General features: G+C 33.0%; 2 protein-coding genes across 3 annotated transcripts; one reads left to right on the top strand and one right to left on the bottom strand.

Moving 5' to 3' along the window:
• Positions 1-5205: 5205 nt before the first annotated feature.
• LOC108358377 (uncharacterized) lies at positions 5206-18149 on the bottom strand. Of its 2 annotated transcripts, XM_017609666.1 has the most exons (6): positions 18097-18149; positions 12389-12454; positions 12257-12322; positions 6212-6399; positions 5985-6144; positions 5206-5926 (listed from the first exon to the last, which is right to left on the bottom strand). In XM_017609666.1, the coding sequence occupies exons 1-6, from the start codon at positions 18137-18139 to the stop codon at positions 5787-5789; spliced, it is 663 nt and encodes a 220-aa protein (XP_017465155.1). In that variant the 5' UTR covers positions 18140-18149; the 3' UTR covers positions 5206-5786. The 2 variants fall into 2 exon arrangements, with proteins under 2 accessions (XP_017465155.1, XP_017465154.1); XM_017609665.1 differs by lacking the exon at positions 18097-18149 and having other exon boundaries at positions 12389-12646.
• On the top strand, positions 7075-9815 carry LOC108358376 (uncharacterized). Its single transcript, XM_017609664.1, has 2 exons — positions 7075-8839; positions 8913-9815. Exons 1-2 carry the CDS (start codon positions 7520-7522, stop codon positions 9768-9770), a joined length of 2178 nt encoding a protein of 725 aa, XP_017465153.1. The 5' UTR covers positions 7075-7519; the 3' UTR covers positions 9771-9815.
• Positions 18150-21432: the final 3283 nt, after the last annotated feature.

Raw genomic sequence — 21432 nt, forward strand, 5'->3', positions numbered from 1 at the left:
AGAAATTTAACAAAAAATAAAATACTTTGCATATAAATGGATACAGCTACTCGCCATGATCGGGCTATTTTGGGCATAAATGTGCAAATAATCACATCCAATAAACTTGAAATATTCACACTAGCCATGCTTCAATTAAGCAGAAACATACTGCGCAATATTTAACCACTAAAATTGAAGATGTTTTGAAAAGTTTCAATATAGATAAGGCGCAAGTTTATGCAGTAACCACTGATATTGGCAGTAATATGGTGAAAGCGGTGGAGCATGGTGATGACGAAGAAAGTGACAGTGAAAGTGAAGACAATTACGAAAGTATTGTGTGCAATGTAAGATTCGAAAATATTATTTATATTAAATGTGCTGCCCACACATTGCAGTTAGCTCTTAAAGACTTTTTAGATAACTTAAATACAAATGTAGTGAATAAGTCACGGAACTGTGTAAAATATTTGAGAACACCTGCATATCGGTAAGTTATTTCCTTAAACTTTACATGTACAAAATGTGTTTTTGTTAAATTTTTCATTCTATTCCAGACATAGTATAAAAAGTAGCCAAAACCTCAAACCAATAATGGACGTACCAACACGTTGGAGCTCCACTTATAATATGTTGAAGCGACTTCTAGATTTAAAAGAATTTTGCTCTGAACATTTGCCATTGTCCGAGCAACTCCAAACACATGAGTGGGCGGAACTAGAAAAAATTATACAGGCTCTACAACCAGTAAATACTCTGACGCTGAAACTACAAAAATTTAATTTATTGTTCGGAGATTTTTCTAAAAATTGGCTAGAGCTTATTTTTACTCTAAAAGGCTTCAATATTGATATGACCAGACAACTTCTGGATCACATCGAAATAAGGCAAACAAAGTTGCTTGAATGTGACACTATGTATGCAGCCTTGTTTTTAGACCCCAGATTTAAGCGTGTGTTCTCAAATGAGAAAATAAACTCGGCAAAAAATCATTAAAAAAATGGTGCTCCAGCTAGTAAACGTGGTGAGCTAAGACAATAAATTTAAAATAATTTATAATATATTTTTAATGTTTTTTTATTTGTATTCAAGCAAAACACTGAAACTTATTTCTAATAGATGAAAGCTCCATTGCAAGCTCTCGATCTTTATTAGCAGACGGTTTAAAGTCAATGGAGATGAATTATTCGTCTTCGGACGACGATGATATTCCTACGTCAATAAATGACAGCGTCCGTAAAGCGTATTTTGAAATAGACAATTATAAAGAAAAACGTTTGGATACTTCTGCTAATTTATTGGAATATTGGGAGAGCAAAAAATTTGCGTTTCCATGGCTTCGAAAATTAGCTTTAATTGTTCATTCTGTACCTGCCACTCAAGTCAGTGTAGAAAGGTCATTTTCGGCACTCAGATTGATATTGGGAGATTTGAGATATAATTTATCTGAGGAACATTTAGAATCAATTATGATGGTAAAATTGAACACCTGAAAACACCTCTTAACACTGACTTGAATGGCAGCCAAAACTTATAAGCCTCTCGCAGTAGTAACCATTACTTTTTAAGTTTTACGTAAGCTAAGAATTTTAGAATTTTTTCTATTTCGCCCTATTCATTTATATAGCTGATACATTATCCATAATATTTTCATAATTGTCTATATTTTAATTGTCAGTTTCTTCTTTATCACTACGCCTAAATTTGCTTCTTCTGAATACTGTTTTAATTCAAGCATTGCCACCGTGAATATATCTACGTAGTTTACTGGATCTTTGATAATGGATAGGTCGCATATATTCATATATACAAATTGGAATGATGCAGCATATTGTAATACATACGACATAAATAAATAAATAAGAATTTTGAATTGATTTTTATTATTGATATAAAAATATAAAAATCAAAAATAACTCTTATTTTTTGATATAAAAATATAAAAATCAAAAATAACTATTTTTTGATATAAAAATATAAAAATCTAAAATAACTTTTATTTTTCATCTAAAAAAATTAAAATCAAAAATAACTTATTTTTGATCTAAATATATAAAAATCAAAAATAACTTTTATTTTTGATCTAAAAATATAAAAAACAAAAATTACTCTTATTTTTGATCTAAATATATAAAAAACAAAAATAACTCTTATTTTTTGATTTTTTTTGATAAAAGTCATGAGTTACGGTCCCTGATTTTAAGACTTCCACCAAAATATCTCGCAAAAATATTAAGATTTACACGAGATGGACCGATTTGAAAATACCTCCAAAAATTTATTTTTTTTATTAATAAAAACAGTTTTTTTTAATATTTTTTGAAAAAATTACCTCAGATGACTGAACAGTTTATTCTTAAAAAGTTTTCATAAAAATATTAAAAGAAAAAAATTGTTTCTACGGAATCATAATAATGAGGTTTTTGATGCTGTTTTTGCACTTTTTTTCAAAGACTCGTTTAAGTAAAACTTGAATAACTCAGCCAAAACCTTACCAATTTGGACTAATAAGTTATCATTGGTAAGGTATTTTCCCACCCTTTTAATTTCTTTGCGAATAAGCTCATTCAAAGTATGAAAGATGAAGGTAAGATAAACGAGTATCATTCCATATTGAATTAAGATGTGTTGGTATTAAATAAAGAAAAAATTGGGACGGGAATAAGTTTTTTTTGAAAAGAAATAAAAAAGGTGAAAAAATACCTTTCCACTGATACCTATATCGGAAAAGTTTTGGAGCAGTGATTAAAGTTTTTCTTACACAAATCTTTGAAAAAAGTTAAAAAATAGCATAAAAAATCTCATTATTATGATTCCGTTGATACAATTTTAATATTTTTATGTAGATTTTTTAAGCTTAAACTGTTTTGTCATCTGAGAGGATTTTTTCCAAAAAAATCCTTTAAGAAACTATTTTTATTCATAAAAAAATCCATTTTAATAGGTATTTTGTAACGGTCCTTAAATATACTAGGTTTGGTAATCCCGCCGGAAAAACCGAAACTTTTTTTGGGGATGCAGTCTAATATACAGTAGTCGAAAAAATTATAGCCGCACCAAATTTTCACAAGTTTTAAAATATAATTTTCGTTGTTATTTAATTTTGGTTAGTTTTTTACAGTTCATTCTCGAACAACATCCGTATAAATACAAGTTTAAAGACAGTGTCACACGATTGGGTATTTGCCAAAATTTGGTGCAAATCATATCCCAAATATTTTTCTTAATCCCAATCACGAAAATTCAGCCCTATTCTGCATTTCGACTCCAATCGAAATTTTTTCCGTTTGGCAATTTTGGTATTCTGCGTTCCGTTTCCTTTCGTCCAGTCCAGGCGTTTTTGTTTTCATCTATATATATAAATGTGAATGTCTGTTTGTTTATTACCTAATATCTTCTGAACCGCGGCACGGATCGTACGAAACTTTGCACACTTATTTGCTTTTACCCCGGGAAGGTTATAGGCATAGAGAAAAATGGGCAGTACTAGAAAAGAGGGCGTGGCGCCGCCTATACTGTCGAGATAAATAAAATTAATTCCATACTCATGGGAAACAATTTACGGTATTGGAAAAGGGGGCGTGCCTCCTCCCATAGGCGTAAATTATTTAATCAGCTCTAACTTCGGAACCGTAAGTCACATAAACTTGAAATTTGGTATGCAAACATATCTATGGTAGATGCTTATCTTAAGGTATATATAAAGCAGTTCGGAACCATAAGTTACATGAACTTGAAATTTGGTATGCAAACATATCTATGGTAGATGCTTATCTTAAGGTATATATAAAGCAGTTCGGAACCATAAGTTACATGAACTTGAAATTTGGTATGCAAACATATCTATGGTAGATGCTTATCTTAAGGTATATATAAAGCAGTTCGGAACCATAAGTTACATGAACTTGAAATTTGGTATGCAGACATATCTATGGTAGGTGCTTACAGTAAGGTAAATGAGTTTGTAAAATGGGGCGTAGCACTTAACATAGGCTTGGAACTTTCACCAGCCTTTACCCAGCAAACATTGAGGTTAGTTACGGATTAGAGAATGATTGGAGAACTAGCCACATTCTCCAATCTCAAACGTTAGAGAATGACTCGAAAAACTATTGAGAATCATAGCGATCACAACAAAAATGGCACATAGTTCTCGACTCGAGAAAATAATAATTCTCTAATCGAATTCTAATGCTGATCTCTAATGGGAGTCGAATGTGAATTTCAAACTGCTGTGTTTTGCTTTATTAAATAAAACGCGTTGTTTGTAAAACTTGTATTAAATTTATTCCCAATAAAATAGTAATAATGAATTATTTGAACTTAAACATAATATATGATTCATTAATTTGGAATATTGCTTATTTACCTAAATTTTTTTCAAAACTTTAAAACTATCATATGCTTTGTGTTTTTTGTGTTTTGTTAAGATGAATTAATTTAGATTAATTAAATTTGTTAAGATTAGATTAAAAAATATTGCTAAAAATTAATAAAATGGTTTACTTAAAGTTCATTCACATGCAGTCCTTATAAGTGTTACATTTAGCCTCGTTTCAAAAAAATAAATGGAATTCCTTAAATTTTACACCGACGCACTATAGGCGCCATGGATAATGGAATGAAAATTTCTTTATCGTGAAGACAAATGATCATATAATATAGGAAAACTATTGATAAGTTACAACAACAATAACTTAACTTAACTTGTAACTTCGCTATAGCTTTCCTATATTCTATGATCATTCATCTTCACGATAAAAAAAAATTTTCATTCCATTATCTCTTCTCTAACGGAAGATCTACGATTTTGAAAAAAACTCGTGTTTTACCTATAGTGCGGCGGGCCGATAATTAGAAACAGGCTGACTTCCAAAACGTCAATTGCTTTGCATACGTACAAAGTATAATGTTCCATAACGCCGAACTACAAAATGTTGACGATGTATACTTTTCCAAAACGCATCCGAAAATTTATCGAAACGCATCGCTAGCGCATGCAGCGCATCAGAAACAAAGTTGATGCTTCGTTTGTTATTGGTTACCATTGGTGTTTTAAAAATGGAAAATTCAGAAAAACTGTTCATTGCTATATTGAGTATTTAAAATATGCAATGTATATGATTGCAATGTGTCGCAACTCTGCATATACAAACAGTTTGAATACCGCAGTATAACAGTTTCCAAACAATGTATTGATACGTTTTGGAAGTCAGCCACAATTTGTCTTTAAAAATTTTGACTATTTACTTTTTCTATATTTCTTTTAATTTTTTTATTACAACGAAATCCACATAACTTAAAGTTTTCAACCTTGTACAAGATTTATAAAAATTCGTTTGATTTCAAAAAATGTGGTGAATTTTTATAAATCTTGTACAAGGTTTAAAACTTCAGGTTATGTGGATTTCATTGTAGCATGAACTATATTTTCGACAAAATATATATGTACAAATACAATAGCTTAACTTAAATTAGAATGGTTAAATACCATTTTTTACCCCGTTTTAGCTCAAGTTTAGAAAATTGAAAAAGTAGAAGGTTCATTTTTAAAATTATAAAGCACTTTAATTAAAATAAATGGATAAAGTATTGTTAATTCATTCAGTCTTAGTTTTCTTAAACTCAGGTATAATTCAGTTTTTTTTTTTACTTTTACTTAAAATTAAAATGACTATATACAGGGCTTGGATTGTTCAGCAAAAACTAGCAATACATACTATATACACATTTGTATGTGATTTTCGGTGACAAAATGGATGTATACGAAAATGGCATTTTCGAGCCCTGGTATGAAGTTGTCTTTAGGTTTCTAGACTACTATTTCTATTGCTTTGATATACAGTGCGTTTTAGAAGTCGTCCTTTTGCATGCTGGAAAAAGGTAATGAAGGTTCGTGCGAGTTCGTCGTCTGTGGATTGGGGAAATTTCACGGAAAGTACATCTGGAAGATAGAACTAACAAATAAATAAATTTGCATGCATGTTATTGAAACAGTATACTTTTTAAAGCTGCTGTAATGCTTAAACTTCTTGCTGCCACTTTGGTGTTTGTCCCTTTCCAGCATAAATTTTGTGCTGCGTTATCCGTAACAATTTTACGCCAAGCCATTTTAATAAATTTTTCACTGCTCGTACAAATTATATGCGAAAGTTCTTCAGACTAAAAATAAATTTTTGCAATCACTTAATATAATAGTTCATTCATATTGATTGAACAAAATAATTACCAGACTTTCGTATTTGGAAGAATGGTCCTTAATTTCCTTTTCAAATTTTTTAAAATCCTCAATGTTGCCAAAGGGTGTTTTGGGGATAATCTCATTCCATGAAGTTTTGTGGCTGTATTTCCTTTGTTTTCTTTCTTGCAAAATTCGTGTAAGGCTTCGCTTTATTGATTTTTGGTTGTGATCTATTTCTGTAAAGTGTATATATGTATATATATATATATATATATTAGGCCGGGTCGATTTGTGGGGAGGCAAAAAAATCGCCCATTGCTCTGTGAAAATCATATTCTAGGGATCAAAATAAGAAACTTTGCCGAAGGAACCATACCTCTAAAACGAATTCTGATGTCCCCCAATTTGGGTCGAACTTTTGGGTAGGGGCAAATTTTGAAAAATCCCACTTTGACCCATTTAGAGTGCTCCAATCGAGTCCAAATGTATGACCGACCCCCACTAACTTTGGAGGCCCGACCCACCGATGCCAGTGGCACACCCCCTGGAACCCCCCTGGGGGTTCACCATACAAACATTTCAAAAAATCGCCGGTTTTGCACTTTACATGAAAAAATCAGCGAAATGCCTATGTTTTTTCTTTTTGGAGTTTTTTTTTCTCTTTAGAAATTTATTTAGTCAGAACATATGTAAATGAAAAAATGAATTTAACTTAGTAATAGAAAAGAAATTTAAAAAAAATATTAGAGTTAGCGTTTTTTACAACCCTTTTAAAACCAAGGCATCACTGTGATGCATTTGCATGTCGTAAACATAGTTGTGTGGGTTTTTTATTCAACCGTTTTAAAAAATGAAGGTATCACTGTGACACAATTGCAAATCGGAAAATTGCTTGTGTGCGTTTTTTAAGACACAGCTGCATGTCGTAAACTTACTTGTGTAGTTTTTTTATAGCACCTACTTAAGAAATGAAGGTTGTTTTTACAACCCTTTTTGTGGGTATTTTAAGGCACCTTCTTAAGAAATGCGCGTTTTTTGCAACCATTTTAACAATTAAGGTATCACTGGAATGCACCGCAACCCTTTTAAACAATGAAGGTATCACTGTGACACAATTGCAGATCGTAAAATTGCTTGTGTTGTTTTTTTTAAGCCACCACAAGACACAGCAGGTAGAATTGAAATTACCATTTCATTCTTATTACCTCGTCTCGTAGACCATATATAACGCAACAGTTTTTGTGAATGCATTAAGTCGTTGTGAAGAACTCAAAGTGTGAAGTGCTAATTTCAGATAAAAAAATATTTCAAAAAAAATAATAAGTGAAGTGACCATTCCAAATCAAAAAGTTTACAATGAATCCACCATCCTCTACACCGCAAGATGAAGCAACTACATCAACAACTATCGAAAACCCAATGAGTCATATACCCAAGCATGATGTTACTGTTTTTGGTGTGTCTACTGATTTAACTGATCTTAATTTACCAACCCATCTGGATATCTTGAGATATTATTTTTACTTAAGCGAACGTGCTAAAACAGAACAAAAAAAGTTTTCCCATAAATCATTCACTATTCAAGTACAAGATAAGTTGATTGGAATTTGGGAAAAACTTGGTATGGAAATAATGCTGAAAAAAAGTGTATTTAATAAATTGAATAAATTGCTTGACAAGTATCAAGAGCAAATCAAGAGAAGAAACAACACCCAACAATTTACAGAGTATGTAAAATCTCTGGAAACAATTTTTTACATTGGAACATGTAAATGCGATTTGAAGGCAGCTCCATGTGCATGCGGCTGGGTTCCCGAACGCCTCAAAGAGTTCATGCACGATCAACATAATCAGAGAAGACTAACAATGGATGCATTTGTGATGGAAACTGAAGAGCAAGGAGCAACGTCTATGTCATCAATGCCAACATACCAAGATCCCGATGATTCAACATACGCACCGCCACCGGTTCAAGAAGATATGGATAGAAGCACAAGTTCACAATACACAGAGAGATACGATTGTTTTAACTTTGCCTTGGTATGTGACAGATTTGGTGTGCCTGACAGAGTAGCATCAGCATTGGGAACCGCTCTTTTGCAAGATTTTAAAATTAAAGATAAGCATGGGAAACCTCTCATCATGGATAAATCGAAAGTTCGCAGAGAAAAAGAGAAATGCAGACAAGAAGTGCTTCGCAAACGGTTAGATGATACCAATTTGTTAGCGTTTTCATTCGATGGCAGAAAAGATGATACTTTAACGATAGATAAAATTGATGAGAAGTATCATACTAGGATGGTAAAAGAACCTCATCTTGTTATTTTGAGAGAACCCAATTCTGAATTGATTGGTTACGTAAGACTGGAACATGAAACCGCTGAATACAAAACAACCAAATTAAATGTTTTTTTCAACGATAAAAATATATCACTGGATGCATTAATTGGAATATGCACTGACGGTGAGCCAACAAACACTGGCCCACACGGTGGAATTATACGACGATTCGAATTGCTGTTAAAAAGACCATTGCATTGGTTCGTTTGCCTTCTACACTTCAACGAACTTCCGTTTCGGCATTTGTTTGAAGCTTTGGATAAATCAACCAGCACTGGACCAAGATCGGCAACCGGAAAACTGAGCCGTCAAATCGAAACTTGTGAAACTCTTCCGGTAAGTTATTGCTATCACTCATTTATTATAATTGTCAACCATTTTTAATTATTTTATTATTATATATTTTCAGGTGGTGGACGGCTTCCAGAAAATTGAGTTGCAAAATATGCCCCCTGCTCCTGAAAAAATTGAATTTTCCACCGATTCGAAGTACTTATACGACATGGCCCATGCAATTTCTAGCGGCGTGGTTCCGGTGGATCTGGCTAACATCAAACCAGGGAAAATTGTACATTCTCGGTGGCTCACCAAGGCCGCTAGATTATTGCGATTATATGTGACAACGGAAAATCCAGATGCAAATTTAAGAATTCTGGTTGAATTTATAATTAAATGTTATGTGCCAATGTACTTCAATATCAAGTATTACAGCTCTGTCGTGTACGGCAGTGCATTATTTTTCAAGTTCATTGGTTGGTCACGATTTCTAGAACCTCGTTTACGCAAAATTGTCAATCAAGTAATTAAAGATAATTCATATTATGCGCATTCGGAAAATATCTTGTTATCAATGTTGTTTGATGATAGCAAAGAAAAGCGCGACTGTGCCATCAAGAAAATTCTACGCTATCGAACCGATGTTGACGAGCCAATGGAACTTAGAGTTTATAAAAAACCAGATATAAACTTTAATTGCACAAGTTATACGGAAATGATCAATTTGAATGATATAAATATCGTATTTGAACCACCATTCACGCGAAGCATTCCGTACGATACATTGAAAGAATATTTAAATCAAGATGATCCACCGTTTAATGATCCAAAAATTCCATCACACATACAAGGAACGGAACGACATGTTCAATTGCTAGCTAGCGTTTCCAAACGGGTTATACCGGAAAATGTAGAGGCTGTTATGGCGACGACATTAGAGAGCCGTGCGAAATTGCCCAGACTTGAAAGTAAAAAAGACTTCAAACAATAATTTTTTTTAGTTTCTTTTCTATAACTCACTTAAATTAATTTTTTCATTTACATATGTTCTGACTAAATAAATTTCTTAAGAGAAAAAATAGATATTATTATAAATAAATAATAAATATTATTATAAATAAATAAATAAAAATAAAGAAAAAACATAGCCATTTAGCTGATTTTTTCATGTAAAGGCCAAAAATGGTGATTTTTTGAAATGATTGTATGGGGAACCCCCCAGGGGAGTTCCAGGGGGTGTGCCACTGGCATGGGTGGATCGGCCGTCCAAAGTTAGTGGGGGTCGGTCATACATTTGGACTCGATTGGAGCACTTTAAATGGGTCAAAGTGGGATTTTTCAAAATTTGCCCCTACCCAAAAGTTCGACCCAAATTGGGGGACATCAGAATTCGTTTTAGAGGTATGGTTCCTTCGGCAAAGTTTCTTATTTTGATCCCTAGAATACGATTTTCACAGAGCAATGAGCGATTTTTAAATCGACCCGCCCTAATATATATATATATATGTGTTTAATTTTTTAAATACATACATACATACATATCGCGCATTTAATTCAATAGTGCCATAATCTAAAAATTTGTTCAATGTTGTGTAAAAATTTCATAGCTATATCGATTACCACTATCTTACTCGAATAAAATATATATTCACTTTTACTATATGTACGGTGACCATCCGTCCTTTATTTTAAAGGACTGTCCTTTATTTTAACCCCCTGTCCTTTATAATTTTTTTCAAAATAAAGGACGCCTTTTGTCCTTTATTTCTTAAACTGTCCTTTAAATCGGCTCTGCATTTTTCAGAGGTATTTTTTTAACGGAGAATATAAAAAATAAAAATGTTCCTTATAAAATATAATGAAAACCATCCCCAGTTGATTTCGCACCTCACTTAAGGGTTTCTATTTAATCGGTTATTTTTGTACAATCTATAAAGCCCAGGGAAAGTTGTGCCCAGGATGGTGTTCCACGCTGAGTTTCCAGTTCCACTGAACTAGAACATTAAACCCCTGCTGCTTAGTGGTTCAAAACTGGCATTTAGTGTTCGTAATTCACTGGAGCCTTCATTTTTCATTTCATTTGATTAATTTTATATTTTTTTTATGAAAGCTTACAGTATTTCCAAGAGACCAGTTAAGCCTGATTTCTGAATTTTTATTTGGTTATATTATTTTTTTTGTGCAAAATGCAGAAAAAGTAAAAATTTTGAAGAAAATGTACTCTCCTGTTCCAGTTAATAAATGTTACATAACACAAACTAGTTGAAAACAATTATACGGTTCTTCCAAAACAAAAAAAAAAATACAAAAACAAAAAATTTTGAAATGTTATAAAAAATGTTCACCAAACTAAATAGTTTTTTGTTTGCTTTTTAGTAAAAATTGGTTGAAAAATTAAGGTTTCGGTGGATTATGAACATTAAATTCCAAATATTGAACCACTGTGTGCTGGCTTCGTCGTACAGTATGAATTATCGTAAACGCATTTTGGTAGCAAGGGAAGGCGAAGTCCTTGAAAAGGATTTGGCTTCATTTTTTCGCTACAGCAGGGGAACTTGTACAATTAAATAATTTAATTGACTGTAAATATTTGATTTAAATTAAGATATGTGTAAGGTACTTTTGTCATACGAGTTGTATGTACGTATTCCAAAATCATTTTGAAAAAAATGTCCTTTATTTTACGTCGGTTAATATGGTCACCGTAACTATATGTAATATGTACATTAGCGTGGGCCGAAAATCCGCTTTTTTAGAATTTTGGTTGGNTTAATTGACTGTAAATATTTGATTTAAATTAAGATATGTGTAAGGTACTTTTGTCATACGAGTTGTATGTACGTATTCCAAAATCATTTTGAAAAAAATGTCCTTTATTTTACGTCGGTTAATATGGTCACCGTAACTATATGTAATATGTACATTAGCGTGGGCCGAAAATCCGCTTTTTTAGAATTTTGGTTGGTAATAGCAAAAATATGGTTCATAATGCTCTAAAAACAATTTGTGTGAAAGAGGACAATTTTTGGTCAATATCTTAGGCTCGCCCAAGTCCATCAAAGTTCAAGTGCTAACATTTTTTTTTAGTTTATTTACTTCGATTCTTTACAAAAAAGGTTCATATACCAAAGTATGTAGGACTAATACTTTCGAGGATACTTGCAATCTTAGTAAAAAAAATTTATTAATTAATGTATTTATTAATTTTTATTTTTTTAAGCCATTGAACTTTGATGGACTTGGGCGAGTCTAAGATATTGACCAAAAATTTTCATTTTTCACACAGATTGTTTTTAGAGCATTATGAACCATATTTTTGCTATTACCAATCGAAATTCTAAAAAAGCGGATTTTCGGCCCACGCTAATGTACATACATATATGTAAATTCAAAATTTTAAAGCTATTTATCTCGAGTGCTGCTTTTTTGAGTTGTGACATTATTGAAGTAAATGAGCGATATGTATAATTAGTTTACCTTTAAAAATTTTTTTCTCGGATTTCCTTATCTGCTCTAATACTTTTTCTTCCAAACTTTGAAGATCTGAAAAAAAACATAATAAAAAGTAGTTTATGTTTGTAAAATTAATTAATTTAAAATAGTGTTAACCTTTTCTTGTTATTGGTGTGTCGTTCGTCGCACTGCTAAAACTGATATTAAAGTCCATGTCTGTCGCTTTAACGTTTATTAGGAATGGATAAGAGGAATAAAGAAATTTACGCATTCATTATTAAATTATATAATTTTTGATATCTGTTGTAATGAATGTTGAACGCTAGTGGTAGAAAACTCCAATTCCATGCAACATTTGGTATTCAGGTTCCCTGACCGTATAGGAGTTTCAAAAAAGTCATGTAAATTAAGAACTTCTTTCCCTGATATTTTTACCTCAGTATTATCATGTATAGCCACCAATTTATATATACTATTATTGAAGCTATAGAAATTTGTCAGGCTCTTTAGTGGAAAAGAATAAGTTTGGGGTTGTCACAGAAGTAAATTCCTTTCCTTTTTTTAAGACGCATGACGAGGTTACAGTACTTTGTGAGGCTAAGCTGTCTTTAATCGAACAATTAATATTAATCGGTTATTTTCCTTCACTTGTCGGTTTAATTGTATCGTGAAAGCCCTTTTGATTAATTGCAATATTAATCGATTATTTCCAAAATAATCGAAAGATGTACGCCACTAGAAAACAAAACCATTTCACATCAGCAGCGCTTTTTAAATTTTTTTTTCAAAAAATTATATTGTTTATATTTATTTATTATTTTATTTATAAGGTTTTATTCAAGCGAAAAAAAGGAAAATGCCTCCAATACGAAGTGATGTTTGGAAGCATTTTTCAAAGGAGAGTTCTACAGATGTAAGGTGTAAGTTGTGCTGCAAAACTTTAAAGTGCTCCAACAACACAACAAATATGATGCAGCACTTAAAGTTGAAACATTCAAAGGAGGCTGAAGCCCTAAAAGTACATAAGTTAAAAATTCCACCATCAATTAATCGCAACTTTAATGTACAATGTGTACTACAGAGAAACAATGAAGCATTGCATGAAGCAAGTTGTGTCACAGAGGATAGCAATGAATTGCCAAGCACGAGCCAAAACCCTACACCAAGAAGCAATCAGCCAAATATAAACACTGTGTTTTCAAATGTAGAGAGTTTTGCATCAGGTGGTTCGGAGCATCAGAAATTGACGCAATCAGTAGTGGAAATGATTGTAATGGACAATTTGAAATACCCGACGCAAGTATTAGATATGTATATGATTTCCACCTTTCCGAAAGCTACCGCTACAATTTTGAGTAAATTAGCGTCCTTAAATTTACAAATATTGAAGTTTCAAGCATTTCTAAAATTTACCGTTATATGAAAAGCGGCCTCAATTTTAGTCCGATTTCAATAATTTTCAACGTTTTGCTTTTATGTGGCAAGCACAATAACCACACCGAGTTTGGTAAAAATTGGTAGAACGGTTATCGAGATACATATATGTGATCATAAGTGGGCGGTGCCACACCCATTTTCCAAAATTTTATTAAAAGCGTATTTCTTGTTAAGAATTATTGCAAGCATAAATTTTCAATAAATTAGCTTTAATATTTACTGATTTATCGAAGATTTCGTATTTCTCTAAATTACCGTTATATGGGATGTGGGTTATTGTCCTTATTTTTCGTCTAAAAATTATTGTAAATATCAGTTTTTAGTGAATACCCTTCAGTAGTTATTAAAATATCGCAGTTTTCGTATTTCTGAAAACTACCGTTATATGGGAGGTAGGCGTGGTTATCGTCCGATTGTGCCCATTTTCAATACCATCCGTCCTATGCTCGAAAGAAGTGCACGTACCCTGTTGCGTTAAGATATCTCAATTTTTACTCGAATTATCCTGTGTACAGACGGGCGGGCGGGCGGATCGCTTAATCCATTTCTCTTTTCATTCTGATCATTTATACATTTTTATACATTCGTCTATATCTATCTCGATTGGTTTTGCCTGTTACAAACAACCGTTATGTGAACAAAGTTATAATACCCTTGTGCACAAGTGCGCTCGGGTATAAAATGAAACTTTTTTGGGTTTTCCGAGTTAGCACAGTATATACAGTAATANAAATACTAATGCATGAAAATCCTAACCTCAAAAAAATCACCCGTTAGAATAGCTTCAGTGTGTTACGTGAACGGGGATCGCCAATTCGGGTTGAAAACACGAAAATATCAATTTATTGAGAAAGGGAGCAGCTAGGATTTTGATTATTTCGAATTTTTAATCTGCCCTAGAAACATATACCGCAACTAAAATTCGGCCACATTTTGGAGGCATTTAATTATACTTCAGGACCACTGCGTGTACATGTAACAAAACTTTTCAGGTAGGTGGTCGGCACTGCCGAGTATCAGTATAGTATTTGACGCGATAGTTAAAGTTGAAAAATAAACAAAATTAGTTTTTTTTTTATTTTACGCGACAAAAACTCCTAACAATCAAAGTCTACCAATAGATTTTTATATATAGTTTTAAAGGCCTATAAATCCTCTTCTCATGTTTGAGTTTTAAAGAACGAAAATAAGCATTTTTTAATAAAAAAAATTGAGGGTTCAGGAATTGTAAGAAACTTATGAGATATGTGTAAAACAGGCAATTTTTACAATATGAAATTTTAAAATGGCAACACTGATTTCAATTATGAATTTATTACTAATTCGTACAAATTTTAATGTGACTTTATTTCACTTCTGCATAGGAAATAACGTCATATGGTTATATTTCCAAAACAAAATGGAAATAAGACCATATGGCCTTATTCCGTATGGTGTTATTGTACCACCGCCTAGAAGACCGAAGCATACTCTTCAAGAGAAAAGTGAAGCTTATCCCCATTAACTTCGAAAAAGACCCCATATCCTGACCAAGAGTTAGTTTTGAAGCCATCAGTGAAGATTCGACAATGTGTGAGTCTAGGCTCGTCAGTGCTGGAATTGAACCAGAATTCAGCCTCAGGGAACCCAACATTATATAATCCCTTCAACAAAGGTGATGATGGCGTACTATCCTGAGGCATTGAAAATACACAAGTGCTCAAATATCTGCCGCCAGTAATTTCTGCCTCGCCTGTTATACCAACATCCGTTTATGTTTAGTCTGCAGGTGGTCTGTACGGCTTTCCCACGTATGAAGACACAAAGCGACGGTAAGTACAGTAGTGCGTCAAGAGCACTATACACTAGAGTCCGACCGATTAATCGGCCGATGCCGGGGCTAGTAGAGACCAAAAGAATCGGCATCGGCCGTTTTTGGCCGATTCTTGAATGAGGTTATGTTATTTAGTTATTTGATTATGTTTTTCTTTTGTTATTAAAAGAGTTGTTAGCAGTATTTGTTCTTGAAATGAATTTAATTAAGGATTTAATCGGCCGAAGCATCGGCCGATTCTTTGCCGATTAAATCCTGAATATAATTACATTTTAAGAACAAACGCTTTTATAAATTTTTATGATAACAAAATAAAAACATCATCAAATAACTAAATAACAATACCTAATTCAAGAATCGGCCAAAAATGGCAGATTCGGATTCTTTTGCGATACTAACATCGGCATCGGCCGATTTATCGGTCGGACTCTACTATACACCAGTCAAAGAGTTAAAGTTAAAAAAACAAGCAATCAAGCAACCATTTTGGTTCTTTACTATCGAAACCAGATAAATTTCCATGGACTCCCACTTACAACTTTCACTCCGTAGACCCCCATCGAGTCTCCAGTGAACCCTTTATTAATTTAAGACGTCTGTTACATTAACGCCCCATACTCTCTTTTCGTGCACACTTGCGACATACATAGTTGCCTTGGCTTTAGTTTATTAAGATTATTCAGTGAAATCGTTGGAGAATTAGAAATGTGTAAACAAGTTTCGATACAAATTTTGACAGTTGATTTAAGTTTACACAATTATAAGTTTATGCGGTTGATAATGGTTCTGTATAGGCATTTTTTTCAATGTCCCTACGGATCATAGTCCAACAATATTGCTGGACCGATTCGTGCAAATAGACGCAAAACTTCCTGTGACACCTGCTTCCAGTGAGCGCTCCTTCTTAAGCATAAATCAAAGTTACGAAGTAAAACAGCCGCAGAGATATAGAAGTTACGAACAAAGAAGGATTGAATACAATTTTTTCCTTTAAAGACCAAGCAGTAGAGAAATGTATTTCTAATTTTTTCATGTATACCTATGTATGTACATATACATATAAGCAATCTGAATTTATTTAAAAAAAATAATAATATTGGCATATTTGGTGGAATTGATTATATGAAAAAAAGAATGTTGCCAATTACCTGTGCTAATAATTTAGTGCGGCACTGTACTTACATACATGTATAAAAAACTTATAATTTCGCGTTATTTTTATTTCAATTTTAGTAAATGCTTTAAGTAATTTAGAAATATGTACTATCATTGAAGCTTCGTCTTATGAAAATTTATGTATATGAAATTTTACTTTTTGTTTTTTTTTTTGTTATTTATGGCCTAATAACAATTATGTATATTCAACAATTTGATTAAGCTTGAGGTCGTTATTAATGAAAATTTTTGTGAAAACAACAGTAATTTACATTTTGGTAGAAGTTATAGCTATTATTTCGGAGATCACCACGTCAACCACCATGATTGGGATATGAACCAGCGACCTCGGGTTACAACAAAGCCAATGGTCTACCCACTGAGCTATGTTCGCTACGTAAACTATTGTTGCTTTTTTCACTTTTTCATATGTAAACCCAACAACAATAAAGGGCAGCTATTCTACTGCTATTTAGACATGCTCATGTGGTTGTTGTTATTATTGGTTTTTTGTTAATACATATTCTAGTTTTAGAATATTTAACTTTAGGTGTGCTCGTCCTTAAGTTATTTTTATTTATGGCCTAATTTTACATTCTTTTGTTTTTTCCAAATAGAAAATTTCCAAAAATACAGCATTAAAATTGATGTAGGTTGTTACATATTGTGTATGTTATAGAGATGGGCGCGGGATAGCGGGACCCACGGTACTGATTTAAAATTGGCCCGAATGGGTGGTATCGGGAAGATCTGTAAAAATATGACGGGCGGGACGGGACCAAAATCTTTTCCCGACACTCCAGATAAAACCGAAACCACCGCAAATTCACAAACTCTTCCTTAAAAACGCTGTTTGAAATAATTTTTAACTATTAATGTTTAATTGAGACGAAAACGAACAGCAAAGCAAAACAAAATAATCGGAAGATGCAATATCTTTCATAATTATTTTTATTATTTAAAATTAATTTGAAAGACATGAACATTTTTGCAAACCTTCGATCGTTTTGCAAACCACGCCACACACGTTGAAATCTCAACCGATCGTTTCAATTTGTTGTCCATTTGTAGCCTGCTTTAGATTTCGGGACCCACGGGATCCGTGGTACAATTCTGAAAAACGCCGGGATGGGCGGGCTCGGGACTTAAAAATCGTATATCGGGATGGGCGGGATCGGGATTAAATATTTAGTCCCGTGCCTATCTCTAGTATAGGAGTCTTTCTTAACTTTTTACAGCTGTTGATAGCAGATTGGCGAAGAGTATAATTTTACGCACAAAGAGATCGAAAGAGGAAAAAGTAAAAAAAAACGAAAACTAGCAGATTTGCAATCGCAGTATACACACACACACACATCTTCAAATGCATGCACAAATCCTTACATTCTGCAATATTTCAATGTGTTTTGATAACGATGCACTCATTTTGTTTTATTAAAACGAAGTAAAATAAACTTACCAACTTTTTCCTTGTGCGTTTTGAACAGCTGCTTCTTAAACATGCCAACAGAAATTTGCAGCTCAGCTTTTATGCTCTCTTTTTGGCTCTATCCTGCAAATTTTTTGTGTTAAGAAACGCTTTCCAAATCCAGTAAAAATTTGTGATAATAATCTGTTAAGAAACAAAGCTTATGTAATTTAACGTACCAGATTTCCTAACATTAGATTAGCATTTTCGGGCTAGTTTTGAGCGTAAGTACTAAATTTATGGCCAAGAGAGGACCCGTAGATTTTCTACCCCCGCGATCAATTCTGAAATTTCTAGAGTCTCTAAGGCTAGGTGAGGTACTATGATGAGCTAAGGGCACAATAGACATACTGGTCGCAGTGAATAATTCAACTATCTATCTCTCTAAGTACGAAATGCTCTCACAAAAGCGAATAAACTAACAAAAACCACATGAAGGTGACGTTGTCGTTACTTCTCTCTCTCTATATATCAACCGCATTTCATAGGTTGATACGGACCGCAGGTACGAAAGGGCGCTACCCGTCAAATCGCCCAAAATTATAAATTTAACATTTGAGCGGCAGAAACACAATAACGTTGAACTAATGGTTCACTTGATATTTTTTCACTTATCAATCAAAGAAACACAGCCAAATATGAACATAGTATTTCTTAGCTAAAATTCGAATGTTTAAATTCCTTCCTCTTCTTCTGGCAGCAGTGTTGCCGCGCCGTCTCAAGAAAATGTATCACTGACCAAGCCAAAAATGTATCCAAATGTATCCAATTTTCTTTTTTTACATATACATCTCATAATTTGTAAGAAAACCAAACATTTTCATGAAAAAGACATAATTTAATCCATCCTAAGGACTTGGAATACATGTACATAAAATCAAACATTTGTAATTTCAATTTATAAAGTACATTTTTTGTGCATAAGTATTTTGCAAAGCAAGTATAATAAATAGCAAGTACACTCTAAAAAGAGCATGTAAAACTACTACTGAAAAGTATCTATTTTTCAACAAGAATCTGTATACGTATGAGATGTTCAGTATTTGATTTTGAACTTGAGATCATTAAAATATACACATAAATACACATATATAGAATGTTTAAAATTGCAAAAATTTTCAAACTACAAATACGTTTCCTACTAATAATAAACATTACTTTATTTTAAACATTTTATGTGTAATTTTGCTCTTTGCGAAAAATTTGGTATGAAAAAGTAAACAGGCAATGATTAATTTTATTACACGGCGTGCAAATTTGCACACATTAAAAGAGGAAACTGGTTACCTCTCTTAATATGCGCAAATAAACAAAATTTTTTTAAGAGTGTATTTAAAGTCTTTTCAGTAAAATGCATACAAGTTTCCTTAAATAAACCAAGTTTAGTTTTTTAAACTACATTGAAATCTTCTTTTTTTTTTAATTAACAAATGAAAATATGTGATATGAAAGAGATTACTACAGAAAGAGTATAATTTACTTTATATATATCGTCGTTTAAAGTACAAAACCGTGTATCGTCATTCTGCGAAACCGCGTAACTGATATTTGCTACCAAAAATTGGATTTGCTCACACAAGCTCTTGGCTCAATCCTTATCCATTCGTCCTGAAATATACTAGCCAGAAATGCGATTGCTTTATAAAAAAGAGAACCATTTTGAAATATAAGTGTTTTTACTCTCTAGAAAATAATTTATGCAACGTCACATACGCGGTTTTGCATTATCTTGATACGCGGTTTTGCATTTTGTTGATACGCGGTTTTGTACTTTAAACGACGATATGTATATTAAGATCTTGCGTAAAGCATCCTTTTAAGCTAATTAAAGCAATTGCGCTTATACCTATTTTGGTGAGATCTCTTCATATGTTCATTGCTTCGTTCACAAAAAATAAAATGCTTTAATTTCGCGCTAAAAAGCGATTCTTAATACGTTTAGAAAACGTAATGCTTTCTACCATCTTTACGATTTTTGAACGAAAAAAAAACTTTATAGGAAATATAAAATTTTGGCCTATTTAAAAAAGTATCCACATTTATACTGACCGGAAAAAATAAGTCTCCCGCAAAAATTCGTCTAAAAATGTATCCAATTGGATCTATTTAGATCCAAACGGCATCCCTGTCTGGCAGTTTGACAGTTTTCAAAAACTTGCTCGGAAAAATACTCCGGCCGACTTCGGCCTAGTGAGACGCAAATATTAATCGCTCAAAGTGGCTCTCAACAGCCCGAGAACCAACCAACACAGGAATTGGGCACTTTCAGGCACCTGCGGGCGAGCAAACGAACAGACTTATTGTGCGTCCCGGTTTCAAGAATGCAAAAGTTGGCAACCCTGGCTGAAAACATTTCAATTTGAAAGAAGTACACATACAAAGTTCCGTTAAGACATGTATATCAATTTTTACTCGAGTTATCGTGTGCACAGACGGATAGACAGTCACGGCTTAATCGATTCCCTTTTTCATTCTGAGCATTTATGTATGTATATATTTGTATATATCTACCCTGTAGGGAAACCCCGAACTGGTGAACCAAATTTGTAGTTCCGTACTAGATCTTTATCGCCAAAAATGAACCAGTCCGATAGTAATTAGATCGCCACCAGTTCAAAAGCAGCGATATGTGGTACTTTAAAAAAACAATTTAGAAATCTATATCTAAAATGACGAATTTAGAACTGGTTCAAAACTATAGAAAAGGGGATGCAGAACGAACTAGATCTCATCTGGCGCATTTCGAACTAGTTCGAAACTACTGAAAAAGGGATGCAGCGGGGGGCTTGTTTACTTTAAATAGATTTTTGCTTGGCGGGCTTTTCGTTCAAATCTTTCGCTTTCAGTCTGCACGTCGCAGGTACTTTTTCATAGTTTGGTAATACAAAACTAAAATTTGTGTTAACATCTTAACATTTTGGGACCTTCTGGAATATAACCAATAACAGTCAGCACCTCTGCAAATTCAGCTACAGCCAAAGGTATGTAAACGTGTTTTCAAATGCAAAATTTAATTTACATTCATTCAAACAAATTTGATTTCAGATTGAAAATACATTTCTTTGCAAATAATTAAAAATTGCTACCATGGTAACCCAAAAAGAAAACATCTTGTTACTTTTTTCGTTTACAACTGGTTCGAAACTATAGAAAATGGGGTGCAAAGCGAACTAGATCCCATATGTCGAATTTAGGACTGGTTCTGAACTATAGAAAAGGTTATGCAGCGGGGGACAATTTCCAATTCCTATGACATCGCCGTGTTAAATTCGCCAGTTGCTTGCATGCAAAAGAGATTTATCGCGAACTAGTAGTGGTTCTAAATGT

Source organism: Rhagoletis zephyria, unplaced genomic scaffold (genome assembly GCF_001687245.7).
Source record: "Rhagoletis zephyria isolate East Lansing unplaced genomic scaffold, Rhagoletis_zephyria_1.1 Rzeph_scaffold_00245, whole genome shotgun sequence".
In the NCBI taxonomy this organism is placed as follows: Eukaryota; Metazoa; Arthropoda; class Insecta; order Diptera; family Tephritidae; genus Rhagoletis; species Rhagoletis zephyria.